The 25,007-nt window shown below is 47.4% G+C and overlaps 1 protein-coding gene across 1 annotated transcript in view; it reads left to right on the forward strand.

The window, feature by feature from the left end:
- The window catches only part of TG (thyroglobulin), a 272,056-nt gene that overhangs the window by 241,999 nt on the left and 5,050 nt on the right, over positions 1-25,007 (forward strand). The window contains exons 44-45 of the mRNA XM_030795400.1: positions 8,062-8,243; positions 11,242-11,349. Coding sequence (XP_030651260.1) covers positions 8,062-8,243; positions 11,242-11,349 — 290 coding nt within the window. The remainder of the gene's footprint in view (positions 1-8,061; positions 8,244-11,241; positions 11,350-25,007) is intronic.

Genomic DNA, 25,007 nt, shown 5'->3' on the forward strand with positions numbered 1-25,007 from the left:
TGGGGGCAGGTGTCACCAAGGAGGAAGATTGTAGGCACAGGCTACAGCAAAATGTAGGGGAAGAGGGGAATGATTTTAGGAGCAATCGGGAAATATCTGTGTTTTAATCAGGTAATTGAGGGCTGGTCTTAGTCACTAAGGATAGGGAAATAGGAGGGGAAGAAGGTTCTATAGGTGAGGAAGAACACATATGGATGACAAAGTTAAATTGTGCCTAGGTTGAGTTTGATGGGCCTGAGAGATTTCCAGGTGATGTGAGGCATTTATATGAAGGTGTGAGGTTCAAGCTGGAGAGAGATTTGGGAATCATTAGCTTAATGGGTCATTCTTGAAGCAAGGAGAGGAAATGGCCCCACCCCACAAGCATTCATGGGCAGAATGGGAGGAAAAGGGGACGGGGTGGCAGCTGGGAGCCTCGGCTTTCAAGAGTAGGCAGAGACAGCAGAAGGGGGTTCCAGAAATTAACCTGACAGAGCTGACTGGGAGGAGGAGATGGAGAGGTGGGAGGATGGGGCATCTGCTGGTGGACCTCTGCAAGGTCATCAGTGACCTTGATGGAGGTTGGGGTAGCCAGATGGCCATATGGTAAAGAGGCTGTAGGACAGTTGGAGCCTGCCACATAGAGATGCTCTTGGAGTGCACATCTGGCTGAGAGCACCTGGATGAGGCAGATGGAGGAGACCCTCCTGTTGGGGACCACCAGGCAGGCACTTTAGCTCTAGATGGGGGTGGGACTCATGAAGAGCTGCACACTGAAGGTCCGAAAGAGCCAGGGGGAGGTTTGCCCAGTGAGGGGCTCCAGGGCTGTGGGCGGCAAAGACTGAACCTCAGAGAGAAGGAGGGCCCTCAGTCCAAGAGGAGGAAGGCCATTCCCTGAGGGGAGGGCAGTGTGACCTGCAGAGTGTGCTGGCCTTGGGGTTTGCAGCAGGAGCCAGGGCCAGGGGGAAGCAGCGCTGAGGGGCCAGTCGGCTCCTTACTGAGGCCCTGCAGTGCCTGGGGCCAATGCAAGGACACCCGGCCTGGCCTGCTCTGTGCTCTGTGCTCTCTGGCAGGTCACATTTGCAAACCAGGATGGGGAAGCCCTTCTCCCGGGCCCCGCCTGAAGCAAAAAAGCAAAAGGTAGGGTGAGGCTCTCCCAGCCACCCAGCCCTCTGTTCTTTCTGGCTTCTCCCCTGCTCCTCTGCCCTCATCACTCCACTGACCCCGTGGACCTCGCTGCTCCCCCTCATCCAGCTGTCCGCATGTCTGAACCCCACCCTCTCCAGTCTGGACTCAACCATCCTCCACTCTGCCTAACCCAGCTCCCCAGGGCACAACTGGTATCCTCACTGGCCAGCACCCCCGTCCCCTTTCTGGCTTCCTGTTCTATGCAGTAATCTTGCTCCTTATCGCCCCAGGACAGTCCATATCACATAGATGTGCTGTATATTGTCAGCCTGTCTCACAGAACTAGAAGCCCCATGCAGGCAGAGAACAGCCCGATTGTTCGCTGATGTGTCCCAAATGCCGGGAGCTGCTCCTGGCATACTCAGGCACTCCGAGCATAGTTGTCGAAGGGATGGTAGGATGAACAGCAAGGGCCTGCAGCCATGGGTTCTCATCGTGTCTCTCAGACACCACTCAGCGTGAACATAAGGGCATTTCTCACCTGCCTTGCTGATTTTCTTTTTAATCATTTACTAACTAGAGGGAAGAGAGAAGTCATATTTATTGTCTCCCTTGTGTCAGCCTCTTTATAATCATTAATGCATTTCATTCTGACATCAACCCCATTTTATTGACCCGAAATGAAGGCACAGACAGGCATATCTACTGAACACATTTGTTCATTGGAGGTGAATCATCTGAGGCCACAGAATAGAGCTAGATTTGAACCTGAGTCTCTCAAATGCCAAATTTCACATTCAGTCCACTGGGCCCCGAGACATGCAGGTTGATGCTGAGGCCCTGCTCAGTCCCTCAGTGTTTCCAAGGGCTCTTACTTTTCATTAGGATGTGTTAATGGCAATCGTTTAAAAGCACACACCAAGGACTGGCCGGTTCATGACAGCCCTTTGTGTAATTCCTGCCTGTAACAAATCTACTGTCTAAGGCAGACCCCGCCTGTAATTACAGCTTGCGGAAGTCAGCACATGCAGTCACATGGTGGCCCCCACTCCCGCCTGCTGACTCTCTAATTAAACTGGCAATGGCATCTGTGCTCGGGGCCTCACCAAACATGAAGGAATGTGTGTCCCAGGTCTTGCTGAAAATGTGCCCCTTCACATTCCCTCGCACCCCAGTGGGGCTTGGGAATTTATCTCCCACTATTTGGGAGACAACATTTGGGTCGTCTCCAAAATATTGGCCAGTCATTAAGGCTGCACCCAATTAATGTCTCAGATCCCCATAAAATGTGGAACTCTAATCTCAGTCTCATGGGAGCATAAACTGGGCCTCGTCCCTCCGGCTACCTGGCTGTGAAGCTGTTCTAGACCATTATATGCAAGAGAGACTTCTTTTTGCAATGCCCAGGGCTTGGTGTCCTAACACTCCTAAAAGCTCATCTTAGAAGGAGTTTCTGCATAACCCATGAAGGAGGCTCCGTCCGTGATTGGGGCCACTCCTTTTTCTTTTCTTTTCTTTTCTTTTTTTTTTTTTTTTTTTTTTTTTGAGGCAGAGTCTCACTCTGTCACCCAGGCTGGAGTGCAGTGGTGTGATCGCGACTCACTACAAGCTCTGGCTGCCAGGTTCATGCCATTCTCCTGCCTCAGCCTCTCGAGTAGCTGGGACTACAGGTGTGTGCCACCACACCCGGCTATTTTTTTTTTTTTTTTGTATTTTTAGTAGAGACGGGGTTTCACTGTGTTAACCAGGATGGTCTTGATCTCCTGACCTCGTGATCTGCCTGCCTCGACCTCCCAAAGTGCTGGGATTACAGGTGTGAGCCACCGCGCCTGGCCTGGGGGCCACTCCTTTATCTAGCAGGGGTTTAGAAAAGGGGTTCCAAGTGTTTGGGCTCAAGCTCAGTGGGGACAAAGCTCTGCTCAGGCCTCTCTCTTTAAGACATGAGCTTTCCCTGGCCTGTCTGAATTGGGCTCAAGGCTGAGTCTACAAATATCTAACAACAATGACAATAGACACAGTGCTAAGCACTTTGTAGGTTTCATCTCATCTAACTTCATGACAGTTTTATGATGAGGATAATTTGTTGTGCCCATTTTACAGATGAGGAAATAGACATAGAGCGATTATATGACTTTCCCAAGTTCATACAGCTAAGAAGTCGCACAGTTAGCCTCCAAGCCCAGACCTTTCCAACTCTGGAATTTGAAACCCAAGAGGTTTGACTTTAGCGTGCTACTTTCAGCCTCTAACCTGTATTATCTCTACAGAGGTCGTTCATTCAATGAATATTCACTTATGACATGCCTGTCACCATACTGAGCACTGGGGTTATGGACACAATCCCTGTCCCCTTTGCCATGTAGTACTCTGGAACAATAGGCAAATGAACTAACATCACAGCACCTGGGTCCTGAGGGCCATGGGGGCCCCTGGTTTAGCCAGGGACAGGTTAATAATCATCACTCACGTTTGTTGACCATATGCCAACTACTGTGCTAAACACTTAGTGCATGTTTCATTGGGATCTGTTAATAATTCATGCAATAGGCATTTTTCGTTATCCACCTTGTATAAAGAAGGAAACAGCTACAGAGAGAGGCAGCAATTTACTCGGGGTCCCGGAACTACAAGGTAGTTCCGCCCTTTCAACCATTATCTCTAGAGCCTGACCTTTCAACCATTATCTGTCCTGTTTCCTGGAGGAGGTGAGCCCTGAGCAAAACCTGGACGTTCTATTATAATCTTATTGCTGACCGTGAAGTTCGCAGGCCAACGGCATCAGCATCACCTGGGTGCTCGTTAAAATGCACGTTCCTGGGCTCCACTCTGGACCTGCTGAGTCAGAATCTGTATTTTATCAAGATTTCCATCTACTTTAACGCTTATTGGATTAAAAAGCATGTGTCTAGTTCAATAGCTGTTATCCAGGCAAACTAGGGAAAGGTGTTTAGGCAGGAGGAACAGCAGGTGCAAAGGCTTAAAAGGAAGAGAGAATATTTGGTGTTGAGGAAACAGCACTCCTCACGTGGCCTGGGCATTTTGGGAATATCTCAGCAGCCTAGTTCTCAGGAGTCACAGAAATTGAAGGCCCAGTGGCAGCTGGGAAATTGAAGGCCCAGTGGCAGCTGGGAAATTGAAGGCCCAGTGGCAGAAATTGAAGACCCAGTGGCAGCTCGTCAGGCTGGCAAGGGCAAGGCACAGCTGGGTTTGCTCTCCACCTGTGTGACTTACTCAGCTGTGTAAGACAGCACTTAGCCTCTCTGAGCCAGTTTCCTTGTCCACCGTCTCAGGATGGTTATGGGGGCAAATGAGAAGAGGGTGCACCAGGGGCCCAGCACAGCATCTGACACACAATGGGTGCTTGGTGCGTGGCACTCGTGCTGACCTCGGCTACTCCCTTTGCTGACCTGACTCAGTCAGCATCGTTCTCACCCCTCAGCAGTCTCCTCGAAGTTCCAGCAAATGGCATTGCACAGGGAGGAGATAGTTTATGAACTTGTTTTACTCCTCTGCAGCCCAGGAGGCATTGGTGTCTTGGCTAGGGCTCTCACTATGACCCCCTCATGTTATGTATGAGAAAATGGTGCCGAGAGAGAAAGCCACTCTCTCGAGTTTGTACAGTGATTGCCACATAGCGGGTGCTGGGACTTGGAGGTCCTGGTGCCCAGACCTCAGTATAGCTCCCTCATGTTAAGACTTGAAGGCAGGTTATGCCTCCCATGTAGCAAAGCAGCCTGGGGAGAACTCACTTTGGTGCCACTGCACCCTTGTCCTTGTACCCTCCTGGGCTCCCAGAACTGAGTTCTCTCCACTTCCACTTCAGCCCAGGGCATTAGACCCACCCAATATCTGAGGTGGGGGCATCATGGATTCCTTCTTTATAAAGCATCTGTGAGCAGTACTTGGCCCTCGAATTTGGCACCTTCTGCCTGCCCCACCTGCCTTCGCTCATCGCCCAGTCTCCTTGCTCACAGCTCGGAGCTGAGCAAACAGGCCGTAGCATTGAGGCAGCCACTGGAACGAACTATTATATTTTCTTGCACAGTTTTTCAAATATTCATATTATTTGTATGAAGGAATTAGAATAGAAATAAAAGCAAGAGAGCCTTCTTCCATGAAGATAAATACACATAGCATTTTTTAAATGCTTTCTTCATTTAATAAGCGGTTTGGGGCCCTGTGTTCATCCTTCAGTTTTCTAATTGAAACCAATTAAACCCATGATGGATACAAGTAGTTCTCTTTGATTAAGGGCATACGCCAGACTTTGAGCGAGGTGCTTCAAAACCTTATTTCTAATTCTCAAAACAACGCTGTGAAGTAGATTTTACTTAACTCCATTTTGCCTATGAGGAGCCTGAGGATTAGAGAGGCTAAGTGACTTGTCCAAAGCCACACAGCTGGGAAACGCAAGAGCTGGAACCCAGATTTGGGTTGCCAGCTCCAGCCCTTGCTCCTTGCACTGAGACTTCTTGGCTCTTCTTAGCCCGCACCCACGAACAACCAGCCACGACTAGGAGTGGGATCCTTAGCAGGTGACTGCTTTGTTCACTTCATCTTCACAGGAGACAAAAACAGGGCCCATATGAATACACACAATACATTCACATTTGGAAGATGTCTGGCTCAGAGAGAGGAAAAAATATATTTTCCAAGATCCCCCCCAAATTTGGCAGTTAGCACTTGAACCGTAAGTTTTGACTCCAAACTCAATGCTCTTTTCACTGCTCTGGGCCAGGCACTTCATGGGCAAAAACCACCATCCTTCCATGGGCCGAGGTCCCAGTGTCCACAGCTCTGATGTGGGGTCCTGCTTAAGTTATAACTGGGGGAACGAGCCTGTCTCTTACCAGCAGTAAGACCTGGGGTTAAATCTCACCTCATGCATCCTGTCTGTGTGACCCTAAACAAGCTAGGTAGGTTCTCTCGGCCTCAGAATTATGGTTCGTAAAATGGGATAACATCGTGCCCAATTCACCTTGTTATTTTGATGCTTCCTTGAAACATACATGTGAAATGTTTAGCACAAAATTTAGAAACAGTAAGAAGGGTGCCAGTGGGTTACTAATATCATTTTTGTAATGAAATATTCCAGGCAGAAAAGGACAGATAATATAGTGCAGTTTTTTCCCTAAACTATTAGCAGGTTGCAGAGTCCACATAATAGATTGTAGGTGAGTATTTTTTGAACAGACTAGACTAGACTAGGATAGAATAGAATGGAAACTCTCAGATGCGTTGTAGATGGTAAGAGTATGGAGTGTGAACATTATTCGTGAATGCTATTTCAGGTCTGTGTGCATGTCTATGTGTGTTCTGTATGTAGAAAATAACTTTCTTACACGATCATGGTCAAAATATTTAAAAGTCACTGATACGATGAATATTCACAGATTCACCATTCAGATCTCCCAATTTCATATTTGCTCCAGACTTTTTTTTCCAATAATTAAAATGTTATTGATAGAATGAGAATGAAGCCCTCTTTGCATGCCCTCCAAGCTTCGGTCACCCTGAAGGATCAGTTAGTCCACAGGGTGGTTCAGCTTGGCTTCTCGTTCAGCTGGGTGGAGAGTCAGCCATCCCACCAGGAGGGGCTGTGTTCACCCAGGAGTGGCTGTGTTCACCCAGGAGTGACTGTGCCCACCCAGGAGGGGCTGTTCCCACCCAGGAGAGGATGTGTTCAACCAGGAGGAGCTGTTCCCACCCAGGAGGGGCTGTGCTTACCCAGGAGGGATTGCTCATTGATGGAATTCTAATCACAGGGCCTGTGTGCTTGTAAATGTTTGGAGAAGCAATTTAAACACACCAGAGTGTGCTGATAAGCACGTTTCACCGTTTACATAAGGTCCTAGAAATATGTAAACACATAGCACAGGACTGTGCCGGGGCCCAGGAGGCTGGGCCTCACACCAGGGGCTGCATCCCAGACTTTCCCCTGCCCATTGTCTTCAGACAGGAGGAAACTGGATCCTGGGGGAAGGCAGTGAACGGCCCCAGACTCCCACAGTGCAGACAGCAGCAACACCAGAACAAGGAAGGAACAGAGAGAGGGGGGAATTTCAGAGAGAAATAGAGAGAGAAGGAGAGAGAAGGGGAGAGAAGGGGAGGGGAAGAGAAGGTGAGGGAAGAGAGAGAAAAGGGGAAGCATGAAGGAAGGAAAGAGAAAGACAGAGAAAAGAAAATAGAAGAAGTTGCTCCCATCTGGACACACATCCCCCAGAGAACTGCATGCCTTCCCTGGCCATCCTATATAAAATAGCCCCGGCCCCAGCATTCCCTATCTTTCTTATAAGGCCTTATATTTCTTTGTAGCACCTGTTCCCTGATATACCATACATTTATTTGCTCATTTTCTACCTCTGCCCACTAGAACGTGAGCCCCAAGAGACAGGGAGCTTGATTGGCATGTTTGTGGCTGTTTCTCCAAGCCTGGGGCACTGCTGGCCCTGGTGAAGTGTAACTATCTGTATGAAAGTGTGCATGAAGCATTTATATGAGTGACTGAGTCCATGAATGAAACTGAATTTAGCTCTCCTAACATGACCAGACCACAGTTAATCATGAGTTGGCTGAGCAAGGAGCCTGGGAAAGTAAGTGAAACTCAGGGGTTTGACCTGTTCTCAGACTGCAACAATGGTTAACATTAACAGAGCACTTATTAAGTGCCAGGTACCATTTTAACTACTTGCCATAATCCTATGTGGCAGGCACTCCCATTTTCAGATGGGGAAGGCAGGCACAGAGGGGGATAGCCATTTGCTTAAGGACACACAGCTAGAAGGAGGCAGAGCTGGGATTCAAACTCAGACAGTCTGGCTTCCACTTATGTTTAATGCCATGCCCCACTGATTCCCAGAGAGAAAATTCTAGAGCAAGAGTTTGAGGGACACTGACGTGGACCTTTCAGAATCCAACTGGGGAATTTCATATCTTTTTTTTTTTTTTTTCTAGCAATTTGAGGAAAGTCAAGGTCGGACCAGTAGCAAAACAGCCTTTTACCAAGCGCTGCAGAATTCCCTGGGTGGCGAGGACTCAGATGCCCGCGTCGAGGCTGCTGCTACATGGTATTACTCTCTGGAGCACTCCACGGACGACTACGCCTCCTTCTCCCGGGCTCTGGAGAATGCCACCCGGTAAGCTAAGCTGCAGGAGGGTGCAGATTCCTACTGCTATGTTTCGGAGCAGATCCAGTTGATGTTCACATCATGAATGAGAAATAAAGGCACGTGGCTTTGTGCTTGAGGTTTCCTCTGCATCATTCATTCAGCCTACAGCATGCGGAGCTTCCCTGCTGAGGGGAAGCCCTGGAGGACATGTAGGGTGGACCCTGCTGCCAGGAAACCCCAAGCCAATGGGAGAAATGAGGGGTGACTGGCTCTTCCTGGGCCATGAGGAGCTGTCAGAGGGCAGAGATGAAGCACTTGCCAGAGGTGCCTGGTGCACGCTCCACCTGAAGCAGGCGCTCAGCAAATGCTCAGGACAACCTTCCACGCTCCTGGCCTTGCATTCACTGAGCCCAGTTCCCCCAGTCTTGGCTGCCCATCAGGCGCACATGGGAGCATTTAAAGGGTAGGTGACACACAGGGCCCATAGTGGGGCAGCATTTTTCAAAGCTCCCTCAGCTGATTCTACCCTGCAGCCCAGGCTCACCTGGCACATGGGAAGCAGAGGCCTGGAGGCAGGGAGGTTTTGTGGCTGATACCACTCCCCAGACAGGAACAGCCCAAGCTCTGACAGCTCTGCGCCCTCTCTCTGGGGCCCACTGTTTCTTGTATCCACTGCTTACACCCCTTGTCCCCGTTCACGCTCAAGCTTCTCTAACTTGGGGAAGGCTGCCCAAACCCCCACCCCAAGATAGCCAAAGGCTGCAGCCCCCAGGCCTTGCTGTCCCCAGGGTCCCTCTCTTGCAGCATGCCCCTGCCCCAGGGGTTGTCAGGACAGACCTGCCTCCCTCTCCTAGTACTGCATGAGCTCACTGAGGCTGAGAACTTTTATAGAAATGCACAGCAGATGCACAAGAAATGATTTTTGAATAGAAATAAGAAAATAACCAGGGCTCCAGTCCTTTCTTCCTTCTGAGCTCCTTAGGATGAGACCACAGTGGGGACTCCAGCTCTTAGGTCACCTTTGAGTCCCCTCACAGGCGATGCATCTTGGTTTCCTGAGGGCTCTCTGCTCCCAGTGGGAAGAATGGGTGGGATGCGAGGGCTTTTAGCATTCTGTGCCTCCTTTTCTCTGTCTTTCCGGAAGGCCCACACTGACCATTTGCTTGTTGTCCCTGGGGACAGAGCCAATGTCAAGGCTCAGCATCCTTTGTGAGCTGGAGCCTGTTGGGAAGGGATGGGCTGGAAGGTGTTAGAGACCTACTGCCCTGCTTGGTCTCTCCACTCAGGAGCCTGTGGTTTCCAACTGGAGGGTCACTGGCTCAGAATAAAACTGTACCACCCACTTGCATCTTGCGGACTAAAAGGCTTTAATTTTCCCTCTAGTGGAGATCTCCACTTTAGATTAAACAGCCAACAGCTATTTTGGGAGGCTTTGCCCTGGGCTGGACCATAAGAACTCTCAGATGTCCAGTCCCTGACCCTGAGAGGCTTATAATTAAGTCAGGACTGGGCTAGATTGCATTGCAGAGAGAGCTCAGGGCTAGAGATCAGAAAACCTAGGTTCTTGCCTTAATTTTGCCTTATCTGACCTTAAGGACAACTTGCGTGCTGGGGTGAGAGCTGAGACTGAGTGAAGGCAACATCACCAAGGGAGGCCTCACTCAGAAGACGGACTCCAGCTCAACCTCAGCTCAGGCCTTCCTTCTCTCTGGCACAGACTTAGGCCCTGGCCCTGTCTCCTTGGCAGTTTCCTGGGCAGTGTCCCAGCCTAGGCCTGCCAGTGCGTGATGCTCCCCATAGGTTTGATCCTGTTCCTGTCCTGCTCACAATGCCTTAGGGTGCACGGGAGGAAACTCAGTTGGCTTCATCTGCCCTCAAGATACCCACAGTGCCCCACCCAACTTCAGAGCCTCACCTGGGAAAACTCGAGCACCCAGAAGACTCACCAAAGGCTTTTATCCCAATGACCAGGAAAGGAAGACGGGCACCCCTTTTGCTGAGGGGCTCCCATGGGTGTTATTAAACTGGGGCATTATAAAACCTCTTCCAGGTAGGGACCCTTGGCCCCACTTCTCAGCTGGGAAGACAGAGATTCAAGGAGATAAAAGAACTGCTGAGTATCTCACCTTTACTCTGCAATGCAGATGGGATTGAAAACCTGGTGGGCCCAGGGTCAGCCAGGGTCTGTCTGACTCTTGGCCTGGCCGGGGCCGCCTCTCTAAGCACATAGCCTGTGCGTCAGCACACGCAGGGCCCCACTCTTATAAGCTGCTGCTTCTGAAATCGATTCATGCTACCCTCAAACGCAGAGCAAATATATAACTTAGGGAGATTTCTCGGCCTCCTCATCTGGACGTTTTGGACCGAATCTTTCTTTCTTGTGGGGCTCCCTTTTCCACTGTCAGCATCCTGACTCCCACACACTAGATGCCAGTACAACCCTGTCCATTCCCAGTTGTGACAACCAGGAATGTCTCCAAGCATTGCCAAATGGTTCTCTAGGGGAGGTAGAGATGGGGTGGCAAAATCTCCCCTGCTGAGAGCCACTGGGCTGAGCTAAGGGTACCAATGCCTGAGCTATCTTTGCGGGCTCTGACTTCTTTTAAAATGCACAATGATTTTATGTTCCATTCCACAGTATGTTGTATTTAACTCCACTGTATATTGCATTTATGTTACTATAAAATGTTTTGCTTCCACATCTTTAAGTGAAATTGATGTCCTGGGAAGATGTTTATTTCACGGGTTTTTTGATGCCTAAAATACATCAGCATGGACGCCAATTTTCGAGCCCACCACCTACCAGAGGGGACTGTGTACCTACCACGCTCTGGCTCTCCCATCAGTGTGGTAGTGGAGCCACTTGGAGAGCATTGCTGGGGAATGGGAAGAAGGTGTTCTTGTAGGCCTGGGCAGGGGTGGGTTGGGGGCCCAGGGGGCCGCTTGCTGGGAGAAGCCCTTTTCAAGCACTATTGCCCATAGAGCCATGTTTAACCAGACTCCTCCCATGTTCTCCTTTCACCAGGGACTACTTTATCATCTGCCCTATAATCGACATGGCCAGTGCCTGGGCAAAGAGGGCCCGAGGAAACGTCTTCATGTACCACGCTCCTGAAAGCTATGGCCGTGGCAGGTAAGACGCTGCAGGGAAGCAGAGAAAGGAAGGTAAAACCGAAAGATAAGTCCCAGTTCAATGACATGGGACACACCACTTAACCCCTCTAAGCCTCAGTTTCCTCATCTGAGAAACAGAAATAATTGTAGTGGCCACTTCATCTCACTGTCTTGTAGGCAGGGAAAGTTAAAAAAAATGACGTGAAAGGCTTTGCAAATGATGATGACACACTTTAGAACTGCAATGTTAGTTATTAATTGATTAATTTGACTTGAGAGAGGAGGCTTTTTCATTTACTCTCTATGTTTATTCCTCCAGAGACTGAGCACTAGCTTAAGACATTGACTTTCCAAAGTACAAAAAGGCTTTTTTTCAACCAAAGGGAAGTTCTATTCATGCTTGATTTATATATCATTCTTACTTTCAGAATAGGTTCCAGCACCCTTAGAATAAAATATCAGGTGCAATAAAGTCATCAAAATGAGAAAGAGAAATAAGGTGCAAGCGAAAGAAAACCAACCATAAAGGAAGGGCCAAGCAGCGAGCATAGAATTTAGCCGTGAGTTTCCCAGAAGCCAAGGAAAAGATTTTAAAAAGAAGAAGAAAAGAAAGATTTGGGTTTCATAGCTCCAATAGCTGAACAAAGGAAGCAGAGAGACTAAGTGACAGGGATGCACGTGATCTCAGCTTCAAAGTGAAAGAACAATGCAAAAAGGGTAGCTGGGGACTTGGATGACTGGCGCTTTGAAGGGAGGACTATGGGGCTATCTGTTCTACTGCCCCATGAGCTTACAGTCCTGAGCCATTCATCCATGTGGGAAAACCCCAGAACCCTTCCCACTGAGGCAGTGACTTCGTGCATTAAACCACATCAGATCACAGTGAGTTGCCTTTGGCAAGACAATCTACTCCTCTAGGGGGAAGAAAGTAGTGGTGTCCTTGTGTTCAGCCTCCAATAAGCATTCACAGGTAACAGATCATCAGGGAACATATGTCTCCAAAAGATGCAAGAGCATTATTGTTTTATTTTATATAAGAATGGGAGCAAGGCCTGCCACCTTGGGTCAAGAATATTCATCACTCACATCCATGGTCTATTTTATGGGCAACAGGGAGCTGGGTGAAAGGACTGCAGCTTTAGAGGTGGGGGTCCAGCCACACCATATACCCCACTGTGCCATCATAGGTACTTTTCTTTGTCTCTCTGATCTTCAATATCCTTACCTACAAAATAAGGCTAATAATTTTTCCTCTTAGGGTTGGCATTGACAGTATCTGGAACATAAGTTATCCAACCCATAACAGGGCTTTACCCTGTGTTACTTAGCAAGGCAAGGGAACTCTTATAAACATGCATAATTTATCTTTACAATTAGCAACGCCCCTAAGGTAGGCTGAATAATGGCCACCTCAAGATAGACTCCTTCCCATGTCCTCCTTTCACCAGGGACTACTTTATTACCTGCCCTATAATTGACATAGCCAGTGATTTGGCCACCTTCCTCCCATTCCCCAGTAATGCTCTCCAAGTGACCTCACTGCCACTACGGGAAAGAAAGGGTGCTCTCATTTCTCCTAAGCACTCGTTAGTTACCTGCTTTCCCCAAACAGACTCTTCCTTTTTTTTTTTTTGACGGGGTCTCCCTCTGTTGCCCAGGCTGGAGTGCAGTGGCGCAATCTCGGCTCACTGCAACCTCCACCTCCCTGATTCAAGCAATTCTCCCGCTTCGGCCTCCCCAGTAGCTGGGATTACAGGCATGCGCCATGACTCCCGGCTAATTTTCGTATTTTTAGTAGAGATGGGGCTTCACCATGTTGGCCAGGCTGGTCTCGAATTCTTGACCTCAAGTGATGGACCTGCCTTGGCTTCTCAGAGTGCTGGGATTACAGGCATGAGCCACCGCACCTGGCCCAGACTCTTGCATTTTTATAGCACTCCACAAAAAAAGTTCAGAGCCCAATTTTGCAGGGTTGAAATGGCCACCTCTGTTTTACAGAGGAAGTGTGTCTCAGTCTATTCGAGCTGCCATAGTAAAATACCTTAGCTGAATAGTGGCCCCCGAAAGATATCAGGACCCAATCCCTGGAACCTGGAGCATTACCTTATAAGGAAACAGAACCTGGGCAGATGTGATTTAGTTAAGGATCTTGACATGGGGAGATAATCCTGGATTATCGTTCGAGGGCCCTGAATGCAATCATAAGTATCCTTATAGGTGAGAGCCAGAGGGAGAAGTGCTGTCTACAGAAGAGAGAAGGCAATGTGACCACAGAGGCAGAGACTGGAGTGATGTGGCCACAGGGAAGGAATGCCAGTAGCAGCCAGAAACTGGGAGAGCACGGGGAGGGAGTGTGGCCCTGCTGTCACCTTGGTTTTGGCTCAAACTGGTTTTGGGCTTCTGGCCTTCAGGACTATGAGAGAAAAAAGTTTCAACGGTTTTAAACCAGTAAGTTTATGGTGATTTGCTACAGTAGCTGCAGGAAACTCATGCAGTCCCCAAAGTGTTCTCATTTCCCTGGAGCACCCATTATTCACTCGCTTTCTCCAGACTCTTCTGTTTTTATAGCACGCCACAAAAAAATGTCCAGAATCCTTGTGAGCTCTGCAGGGTTGAAATGGTTACCTCTGTTTTACAGATATGAAATGTGTCTTAGTCTATTCAGCCTGCCATAGGAAATATATCTTAGCCTGGATAATTTATAAACAACATAAACTCATTGCTCACAGTTCCAGAGGCTGGAAGTCCAAGATCAAGGCATGGGAAGATTTGGTGTCTAGTTGGGGGCTCGCTGTCTGCTTCACAGGTGGCACTTTCTTTCTGCATTCTCTCATGGCAAAGGGGACAAGCATGTTCCCTAAGGTCTCTTTTATGAGAGCACTAACTCCATTCATAAGGTTCCACCCTCATGACCTAGTTACTCCCCAAAGGCCCTATCTCTTAATACGAACACACTGGGAATTCCATTTTGGCCTATGAATTCTGGAGGGACATAAATATTCAGAACATAACAGAGTCTGAGGTTCAAGGAGTTCAACACGATTCCCTCGAGTACAAGCAGCTGCTTAGTTAGCAGCACCCCACCCGCGGCTTCTCTGAGCCTCAGAACTCTTTCCACTCCAACACGCGGTCTCTCTGCTTAGAACTATAATTTCAGCCTGACCTACAGATTCAACCAACTGCCTCCAGGTTGTAAGAAGAAAAATAAGTGGCAGGCCAGGATTCTGGGAAAGAGGCATTGAGGGAGAGAAGGAATGATGACGAGAGCCATGTGGTTTGGGTGGAGATGAAGGTGCCCTCCTAATCTGGTGGTCTATGGCCACCCATGGCGAGGGAGGCCCAGCATGGGAAATGTTCCTAGAATCAGCCTTGGCAGTGTCCTCCTCACCAGGGCTCTCAGGAATCCACCCTCAATCCACTGACTCTTTTGTCTGGTTCTCTGCCTTCTTCGCATGTAAGGCAGAGATTACAATGAAAGGTGTAACTCTCCCACAGCAAGTTCGTTAAAAGCCTTACAAATATGCACATACCGTTGGACCCCAGAATTTACAGTGGCAAAAAAAAAAAAAAAAAGAAATGAGTCTTCTACATGAGGGTGAAAACAATCAAAGCAAAACAAAATGAAAGCATTCATATCATTGCTGTCAGAATCAATAGTTCTTGGGCCCTACCTGGATCACTTTCATAGGCTGCTGTAACAAAGTGCCACCAAAACTGGGCAGCTTAGAGCAATAGAAATGTATTGTCTCAAGTTCTGGAAGCCACAAGGATGAATTCAAGGTGTCAACAGGAGCATACTCTCCCTGTAGGTGCTAGAGAAGGATGCGTTCTGGCCTCTCTCTTAGTCCCTGGTGGCCTAAGGCGATTCTTGGCTCGTAGATGTCTGTGTTCTTCGTCTGGTATTTCTTTACATCCTCTTTCTTCGTGCACGTCAGCCTCTGAATCCAAGGTCCCCACCACCTGTATTGGTTAGGGCCCACACTAATGACCTCAGTTTTACTTGATGACCTCTATAAAGATCCTATCTCTAAATAAGGTCCCATTCTGGGGTACTAGGGGTAAGGACCCCAACATATCTTTTTGAGGGAGACACAGTTCAACCCATAACACTGCCTTTCTCTAAAATAACTGAGCCTGCCAAGCAAGCTCTTGAATGGCAATGGCCCAAAGTGGTCTATTTTGGACCTTGGATTGGGGTGGTCCTCAGAGGAGCAATCCTAACAGAGTAGAATCGCAATCTCAGACTCCCACGGCCAGTGTGGGTTTCTCTGTTGCTGAGTAGTGTCCGCCTGTCCCTAGAGACAGGGCTCCACTGCGCTGACCCAGGGAACCTCCCATGAATCCAAGCCATGTTCATGCAGAGGCCCTCATAACTGTCTCCCGTGGCTCCATGGCTCTCTGCACCTCAGAGCCCAGTGACCCTCCTGGCACAGATGAGGACTTAGTAGGTGCTCAGGAAATCATACTGAAGGATAGATGGTCAGGAATGAGTCCTTTCTACTTTAGTGTTTAGGCTCTATGGGGCTCAGTTTTGCCACCCGTGAAGTGGGAGTAGGGAGGCCGGAGAGGTCTGAAGCACTGATTCTTCACTGGGTTCTCGGCAGCCTGGATCCTGAGCCTCTTTCAGGAGGGGGCAGGTCTGAGCCTCCCAGCCCCTTTCTCCCTATGTCACAGACTGAGCTTTGAGTAACATTTCAAGGTTATTCAATTTAGAAAGTATGAAAAACTACTGGACCCAGTCACTTAAAGGCATCATTTAGTTCTCATTTCTATCATTTTTGGAGGAAAGAGACACACAGATCCACTGAAACATTTTATAGTAGCGGTATTGCTATTCTTATGGAGGCAAAATAATGCCCTGGTCAAAAGCAGAGACGCTGGCATCTACTAGTTTGGTGAAAAACATATCCTTGATTCTTATCAGCTCAGTGACCTAAGGCAAGTCATGTAACCTCTTTGGTGACTCAATTTCTTCATCTGGAAAATGGGTATAATAATAGGACCCATCTCAAAGGTTGTGACGATCATTAATTTTGCATAAAACAGAGACAGGCAAATAGTGCTAAGAGTATTCTGTTCTTCTTGGCCATCAGAACGCATTCTTGACAACCCCCTGTGTAGATGTCTCCTCTCTCCATCACTATCACATATGGTGCCATCTATGTAGTAGATAATTGAATCAATGAATGACTCACAGAAACTAACTCATTTGATTTTTGGCAACTTTATCTTATTGTCCCAAAAAGACATCTCTCTCTCTCTCTGCCCTGGAGCTGTCGCATCTCTCATTTTATTTCTGGCTCAAATCTACATACTTAAAATATACGTGTGTTACATTTTCAGCCATCTGTCTCGTACCTCCGTTTCTGTTAGCATATATTAGCTTTCCTGGCAACAGCTAGTGAAAAAAAGTACAATGAATTATTGCTTTCTTATAGACTATTGTAAACTGATCACAGAATAGTGTGGTTTTCTTACTGTGCACCTGGATTATAGATGAGATTTTCATTCCTGAAATTGAGGGCAAACTTCTATGGGGAAAGAATAGGCATAACAGATGGAGAGGAGACAGGGAAATCGAAATTTCTAGTGTGAGAAGAAGGTTCCAGTTTCAGATTCAGATTCAAAGAATCATAGAATATAGAAGATGAGACCGTAGACAGCCTCATTTTAGAGGTGGGGGTCCAGCCACACCATATACCCCGCTGTGCCATCATAGGTAGGTTTCTTTGTCTCTCTGATCTTCAATATCCTTACCTACAAAATAAGGCTAATAATTTTTCCTCTTAGGGTTGGCATTGACAGTATCTGGAACATAAGTTATCCAACCCATAACAGGGCTTTACCCTGTGTTACTTAGCAAGGCAAGGGAACTCTTATAAACATGCATCATTTATCTTTACAATTAGCAACGCCCCTAAGGTAGGCTGAATAATGGCCACCTCAAGATAGACTCATTTTACATGTAAAGAAACAAAAGCCCAGGGATGTGAGCAGATTATTTCCCCGTCCCTGAGCCAGTGAGTGGCAGTCTGGACCCATGCCCTGTTCCCTGCCCTCTCTCCACCTTTCTTTCAATTGCTCCAACTTTATCCTAAACCCTATTGAGTGCCTACAATGGCCAAGTCCACTTACTATCTGTGTGGCCTTGGGCAAGTCACTTAACCACTCTCAGCCTCCATGTAGCCTCGCCTATATCTGGAGAGAGTAACAGGTCCTGTTCCATAGGGCTGTGGGAGGGTTTGGGGGACACTGCCTGCATGGTGTTTAGCCCAGAGCCAGCATCTGGGTTGTGTGAATGTGTCTGCATGGGAGTGTATGCATGTATGTGGATCTGTGTGTACAATACCTGGCAGCTTTGATTTCCAAGGCTACTGATGAGAGGAAAAAACTCACCAGCTTTCTCCTGTTCATCTCTGCTCATTGAAGAAACTTTGAGCCAGTTTCTCCCATGGTCTGTCTCTGGAGCCCTCTGTTTTAGGAAGTGGGATTTCCAGCATGGCCCGTAATCCAGGGCTTCTCAACTTGGGCACTGTTGACGTTTGAGGCCGGATAACCCTTTGTTGTGGGAGGCTGTGCTGTGCATTGAAGGATGTTTAGAAGCACCCCTGGCTTCTACCCACCTGATGCCAGGAGCCCCAGTCCCCCTAAGCTGTGCCAACCACAAATGCCTCCAGACATTGTCACGTGTTCCCTGGGGACACAATCCTTGCTGGTTGAGAACCACTGCTGGAATCTATTAGAACTGAAGTTATTACTAACAGTACCTGAAAGGAAGTAGCAACCCCTCTCCCAGACACTGCCCCGGAATCAATGTAGGATGTCCCCTGCCAGGATGCTGTCCCTGGCCCCTTGGAACCCCCTCAAGCAGATGGAGTGTGCCAGAGAAACAGAGGGGTGGCTTCAGTGCTTCTTTGTGACAAAGCTGACCTAGAAGGCCAACAGGCCTCCAGGTTCACATGCAGAGGGGCTCTGGCCTGCTGTCTCTCCCAGGTCTGAGGCCCTGGGCATTCTCCCTAATGCCTCTGCGTTCTCTCCAATGCCTCCTGTCACTTGCCCAGGTACCTTTCAAGATGCCACCTGCTATTCTGCTGGACCCTTCCCTCCCTGCTGGTCTCTGGTATTTCCATCTCTTTGACTCACCGGTGATGTCCTCCTCTCTAAACAGCCCCTTTCAAAGGACACACTGGCCTGTAAAGGTCCAGGTATCATTCCCAGGAATTGCCCCATCTGTGTCCTCTGCTGCTCATGAACAAAGGACTCAGACCCTGTGGCCAGGTTTGGGGCCCGCACCCCCAGCCCTGGTCTGTGCTCTGGGCCCCAGCAAGTGTAGAAGAGAGCACCGATTTGCTCTCTGCTGTTTCCTGTCTTTCGAGGGCTCTGCCACTTTCTGTGTGCCTCTTTAAGAGTTGGTTTTCTTATCTGTGCAGTGGAGCTAGTAATAGCACTTATGCTTACTATGAAGTGTGTCAGGATTAAAGAAGATGAGGCACACAGACAGACTCGCCTATGGGCCTAACTGCCTGGCAGAGAGTGAACACTGATTAGGTAAGCATTACTAATGCTGCTTCATGTATTATGCTGGAAAAATCCAAATTGGAGATCAACAGGTCCTTGGAAGAAAGCAACCACAAGTGAAGTGGTTTCTGGTACCAGACATTGCATGAGGAGCTCTAGCCACTTCAGAGAGAACATGGAAGCCTCTCATCTTAAGACGCCCGGGGGCTGGGCCAGCTGTGGAGTTCATGGTTTCCATGGAAATTCATCATGAGGCTGAGTGTGTGCTATGGCACTTGAATTGTGTGCTGCATCTGGGTCTTTGCTCTGAAGGCCTTGGCCTCCAGGGTGCTGGGATGTCATTCCTACATCCCGGTGGTGTGGAAGATGTTTCAACAAGACCACATTTAACTTTTCTTTGAATGGAAGAGTGGTGGCTGGGGTATGGCTCTTGGGATTAAACATCTACTCACGCCCCATAGAGGAAGTTAGACTGGTCTTTCATTTTGGCAGAGGCAGCCCAATCTAGTGAAACAGCACATCCTTTGAGATTAAATCACCTAGAGCTTTAATCCCATATCTACCATTTATTAGCTGTTTGCATTTAAACAAATCCCTTTACCTCAATTTCTTCACCTATAAAATAGGTATAGCTGCATCTACTTCATAGTATGAATATTCAAGATCATGTACATTAAACATCTGGCACATTGCAGATGTTCAATGTTAGGTAGCTAGGGTTATTTTCCTTTTAGGAAAATTGAGGCTCTGAGAGAGAAAAACAAAACATTCAAAATGACTAAAGAGACAATAATGTTCCTCCTTGATAAGTTGTCCCAACCCTGGAAAACAAAGCTGTAAATTCTAGACTCAAGGCATTTTGTACACCACTGCACTTGCATTCTAGACACTGCTGTGCATTCCAGAGGCTTTTAACATTCCAGATTCCAAATATTATCTTTTTAGTTGACTGTCTTGATGAGTTTGTTGGAATTAACAAACCAAAGAAAATGCGAAGTGGATAGATTATTGAACTGAATCCATCAGCCTGGCTACATCCTGTGGGATTATTTCCCAGTGTAGATGAAAATAAATCATTTTCGGAAACTGATCACTCCAACTCCTTGACATAATAGGGTTTGCACTATATATCTTCTTCAACATTGGTTTGACAGAGATTTACCTAATGCCGTCTATGCTGCAGATCCCCTTCCAGGTCCTAGAAATGAGAAACCTGCAAGGCAGAGAAGAGCTGCCTTCTTGGGACAAAGACTGTAGTTGCCGGTGGGGCTGATGGGTATCTAGGAATAGTTTGTAAAGAATAGACAATACACACATCAACATGCAGCATATGTTCAGATAACAGCACTAGGAAGGAGGTCCACTAGGGTGTCACGGTCAGTAATAAGAAAATAACCTTGTGTAAAGGTGACATTTGAGCTGAGAACCGAGAAATAAGAAGGTGTGTGATCCTCATGTAGAAGTGAGAAAGGGCCTGGCATATTTGAGGATAAAGAAGACGGCCAGGGAACTGGGGCATTACTAATGCTGCTTCATGTATTATGCTGGAAAAATCCAAATTGGAGATCAACAGGTCCTTGGAAGAAAGTAACCATGACTGAAATGGTTTTTGGTACCAGACATTGCATGAGGAGCTGTAGCCACTTCAGAGAGGACGTGGAAACCTCTCATCTTAAGATGCCTGGGGGCTGGGCCAGCTGTGGAGTTCATGGTTTCCATGGAAATTCATCATGAGACTGAGTGTGCGCTAGGACATTTGAATTGTGGCACTTGAATTGGAGCCTGTTGAAGAGGAGGGGAGTGGTTGAAGGTGCAGAGGGAAAAAGAATGGGTCTTGTAGTTCACATAGGAGTTTGTAAGCTGTGGCTAGCAGAGAGATAGTATTTTATTTGAGTGTGATGAGAAGGCATTGCAGATTTTAAAGAAAATATATATAATGCATAATGGTCTTTTCATTCATATCCAGAACAGCTCACTGAAACATCAGTTATCTTTTTAAAAAATAATAGAATGTAGAATATCAACCCTGTTATCTAATGTGATGGTCAGTCAGAAAAGTCGATTAAGAAGAGAACTTGTGAAAATGAGTAAGATAGGTGTGATGCCTTAAATATTTTATTTTAACTTTAAACACATAAATCTGCATCCCCTGGCCATTCTTTGGTGCAGGATCAGAGGGTTAAGCTGGAAAATGCTGTTTGGAGTTCTGCCTTTGAACTTCTTGCAAAACCATAAACATAGTGCATGATCTGTTATTTCCAGTCTGGGATCCATGAAAATGGAGTATCTTCGTGGTATTCAATAGATTCAATTAGATATAAAATCACAATGACAAATACAATGACTTAAACAGTTGGGTCTTGGTAAGCACACAACACAGTTATTGAGGATGCATTTTTGGGGCCTGGAAAGTTCATTTTTTTCTGGGCAACAGTTATCATACTTTATGGAGGGAATAAAATGTTCAGGTTAATCTAGCAAGATAGTTGAAAGCTTTGAGTCTACTGTGAAACAATGTATCATACAGCTCTGCTGAGCTTTAGGAAGTTAGGGGACTACAACAAATATCTCCTTTGGGGCCGGTGGTGGGACTGCACTATTTAGCGTACATTAGGGAGCTTATTTTTAAAGGATAGCATAACAAATTCTTGTAAAACACAAGCCATTTGGAAAGCAAATAATTACTTCCTGGTTAATTCACATGCAGAATCTGAACTTTTGCATATTAGATTTGCCCAAAGAGAGGCACACTTATAAGCTTCTAGTCATAAGTTGTTTAACACTTCCTCAGCTTCTAAAAAAAAAAAAAAGCCTGGGAAGCAAAGGGACTTTCATTCCTCCCTGTTCCCTAATTTCCTTTGGAGGAAGCTATCGAGAGAGATGCTGGCTGGGGATAAAAAAGGAAGTATATTTTATGGGGACGAGGTCAACAGACTTCCTGCAGACAGACAGAACAGCAGGGACCGAAATCCCTGCAAGCACAGGCTCTCAAATCAGTCCATTCAGATGGGCCGGAATGCCCATCTGTGCTGTGCCATCTCCAGCACAGGCTTCTTCACAACATTATCAGCAGAACGGCTTCTCCATGCAAAACAGTATCTTATTTATTTCTGTCAAGAAAGATCCTTCCTCACATCCTCACCTCATCATAAGGGGAACCCAGGCTCAGCCCACCTCCCCAGCTGAATCCACTGCCAGGTGCATCTCTTTGGATGGATGTGTACCTCCATCATCCTGTTTCCTGATAAGCCCAAACTTTCATGGATTATGGCTCCTGATCCTGGAAGCTGAGAACTTGTGCAATGGATCGTCTCTGAAATGAGGCTTTTGGCTCGCTGGGATGCAGGCTTAGCCTCCCTGCAGGTCCTCAGCAGCACCAGCAGGATTAATGATGAGCAGTGTGGCAGACAGGTAAGCTTGGGGACATTATGTGAAAAGGTTCTGTCTTTTCTGGACAGTTGTAGTGACCCTAGGAGTTCTCAGTTCTAGTCTTTTTTCCCCACACACCTCTAGTAATCCTTCCAAAAGAAATGCAACTTACAACTCATTTGCTAAGAAACCCCCAGGGTTCCCAGCCCTTTTAAAACATGACCATCAGTTCTTCTGGTCTAGGCTGTCACACCTTTCAAAGAATTAGAGTCCAGTAGACCTTAGCAAGCATACAGTTTAGTGGTTTTCAGACTGGATTTTTCTGGACTAGAAAAAGTTCCAATTGCCCTTCTCAGCAGGACCTGTGAGGCCAGCGCCTTGGGGACTGTTTTCTGCCACCTGCACCAGCCCCCACCTGCCCTGGCTCACCTTGTACTCAGCCATACCCCTTGTCATTCCTTGCTCCATACAGAGCACAGAGCCCACTCCGTGATGGCACAAGTGTTGAGTCGCTACCCACATGCCCTTCCTCGCCTCGTCCACTCACTAACCCTACTCATCTGTCCAAGCACAAGTCCACCGCGGCCTCCTCTCTCTCGGTTTCCATAAACTCCTTTCCATTTTCTTGCCTGGAATAAATGGTATTTCATTTCTCTCTCTTCTTATGGTAGTTGGTAAGTAATTCTATCACTTGATAGATACCTACCTATCTATCGTACAACTCACAACGTTTCATTTTTGAAAAGCAGTGGCTGATCGCACTTTCTTGTTAGAATGTAAGCTCCTCAGCAGAACGGCCACCTTTTGAGCCTCAGCATCCATCCAGAGGACAGTGCACAGTAGGCATTCGGCAACTGTGGGTGGAGTAGGCTCTTAGTCCCAACACCCCTTTTCTAATTTGCCACCGTCCTCACTGGACGGCATTCAAATCCTGAAACTGAAACAAAGCATACACACACATACACACACACACACACCACACACACACACACACACACACACACACACACAGAGTCATCCGCAGAGCTCTGTGGCTGGTCAGTTCTTTCCACAGTCTGGTTAGATGTAAGTTTATCAACTTCAGCAACCTTAACTCTTCCTTGGGTGGCAACTTACAGTTTTTAAAGGAACTTACAGTTTTTAAAGGAATTTACACCCACTTGATCTATGAGCATCCAATATACCATATGGGAGGCTGAACAGAGATGATTTACTGATAGGAAAACCAAGGCTCAGAGATTCAGCAGTGGAAGTGGGACTTGAACAGAGCTTGCCCAGCTTGGGCAGGTAGCTTTCCCAAGCCCAAAGTCTGCCTCTCCATGTGACAAGGAGAAGATTCAGATCTGGCCCTGGGCATAGAATGAGCAGCTGTCAGATAAGGGGCAAGTTCCACTGCAGTGTGATTGCCAAAAACAGCAGATGACAAGTGAAAGCTAAATGCCTCCAGGCTGACCATATACTGACACAGCTGCCGCGGGTTTGGGCCTATGATTTATCAGTGATCAGACACAGCGCAGAGCAACGAAGCCACATGAGCACACATGAACTGCCTACTCCAAGTCTGCGAGCACCGGGGCCACTCAGTTGAGTCTCTCCTTTTACCTTGTCAGACCCTGGCATGTTCTTCTGGATCTTCCTCTGTTGCTGCTGAATCCAAATCCCCTTTTCTTCCTCCACAGGGTCCTGGGACCCCCAGCCAGTGCCCAGATTCGCTCAGGACTTGGTCCTCGACTCCCAGATTCCCTCTTCAGAGGCTCCACTGTTTGTGCCTCCTCCAGATGTCCCTTAAACTGCTCAGAATAACTCCTGTATCCTGATAGAGATCAGCTCGGCTAAGGAAAAAACAAAGCAGAAATCCTCATACACAACAGGCTCTCAAATTAAACAGATGGGATGGGCTGGAATGCCAGGCCTTTCCCCCAAAGTAGTGCTCTGTGGCCTTTCTAAGGTCGCAGACAGTGGTGGCCTGGAGCCGGATCATACAAGTTCACGAGAGCCGGTGATACACATTGCTTCCCAGCACCATGCTTAATGACATCACTTTGAAATTGGCTAAGGTGGGAGTATTTACACTGTAAAAATTGGCGAATATTACAAATAGGATTCCTTTCCCCCAGGGGGTCAATTATTAAATGTTTTTCTTTTTTTGAGACAGAGTATCACTTTGTCACCCAGACTGGCATGCAGTGGTACAATCGTGGCTCACTGCAGCCTCGACCTCCTGGGCTCAAGTGATCCTCCTGCCTCACCGCCCCCCAAGTAGCTGGGACTATAGGCACACGGCACCACATCCAGCTAATTTTTGTATTTTTTGTAGAGATGGGATTTTGTCATGTGGCCCAGGCTGGTTTTGAACTCCTGAGCTCAAGCAATCCACCTGCCTTGGCCTCCCAAAGTCCTGGGATTATAGCCATGAGCCATCACGCCCACCTGATTATTAAATATTTATCAGCACATGACTTTCTTGAGAATGTGATTGAGGACATGAAACATCTCTCAAGAGAGATCCACCTATATACTTCACAGCATTTTATGTGTAATTTTAGGGAACTTGTGGATCTCCAGAACCCTGCAGTGAGACCTCCCCAACCTCCCACAAGTTAGGGACTCCCACGCTTAAGCTTTCAGATGTCTCTCTCAGTTAATCAAAAAGGAAATGAGCCAGAAACTGGGTCAGAGAGATTAAAAATGTTTTATTGCTAAACCTCGTTCAGCATCTGAAATAAGCATAATTGTGTCACCATTTTACAGAGGAGGACACTCAGACCCAGAGACATTAGACAGCTTGTC

Source organism: Nomascus leucogenys, chromosome 16, assembly GCF_006542625.1.
Source record: "Nomascus leucogenys isolate Asia chromosome 16, Asia_NLE_v1, whole genome shotgun sequence".
Taxonomy (NCBI): Eukaryota; Metazoa; Chordata; class Mammalia; order Primates; family Hylobatidae; genus Nomascus; species Nomascus leucogenys.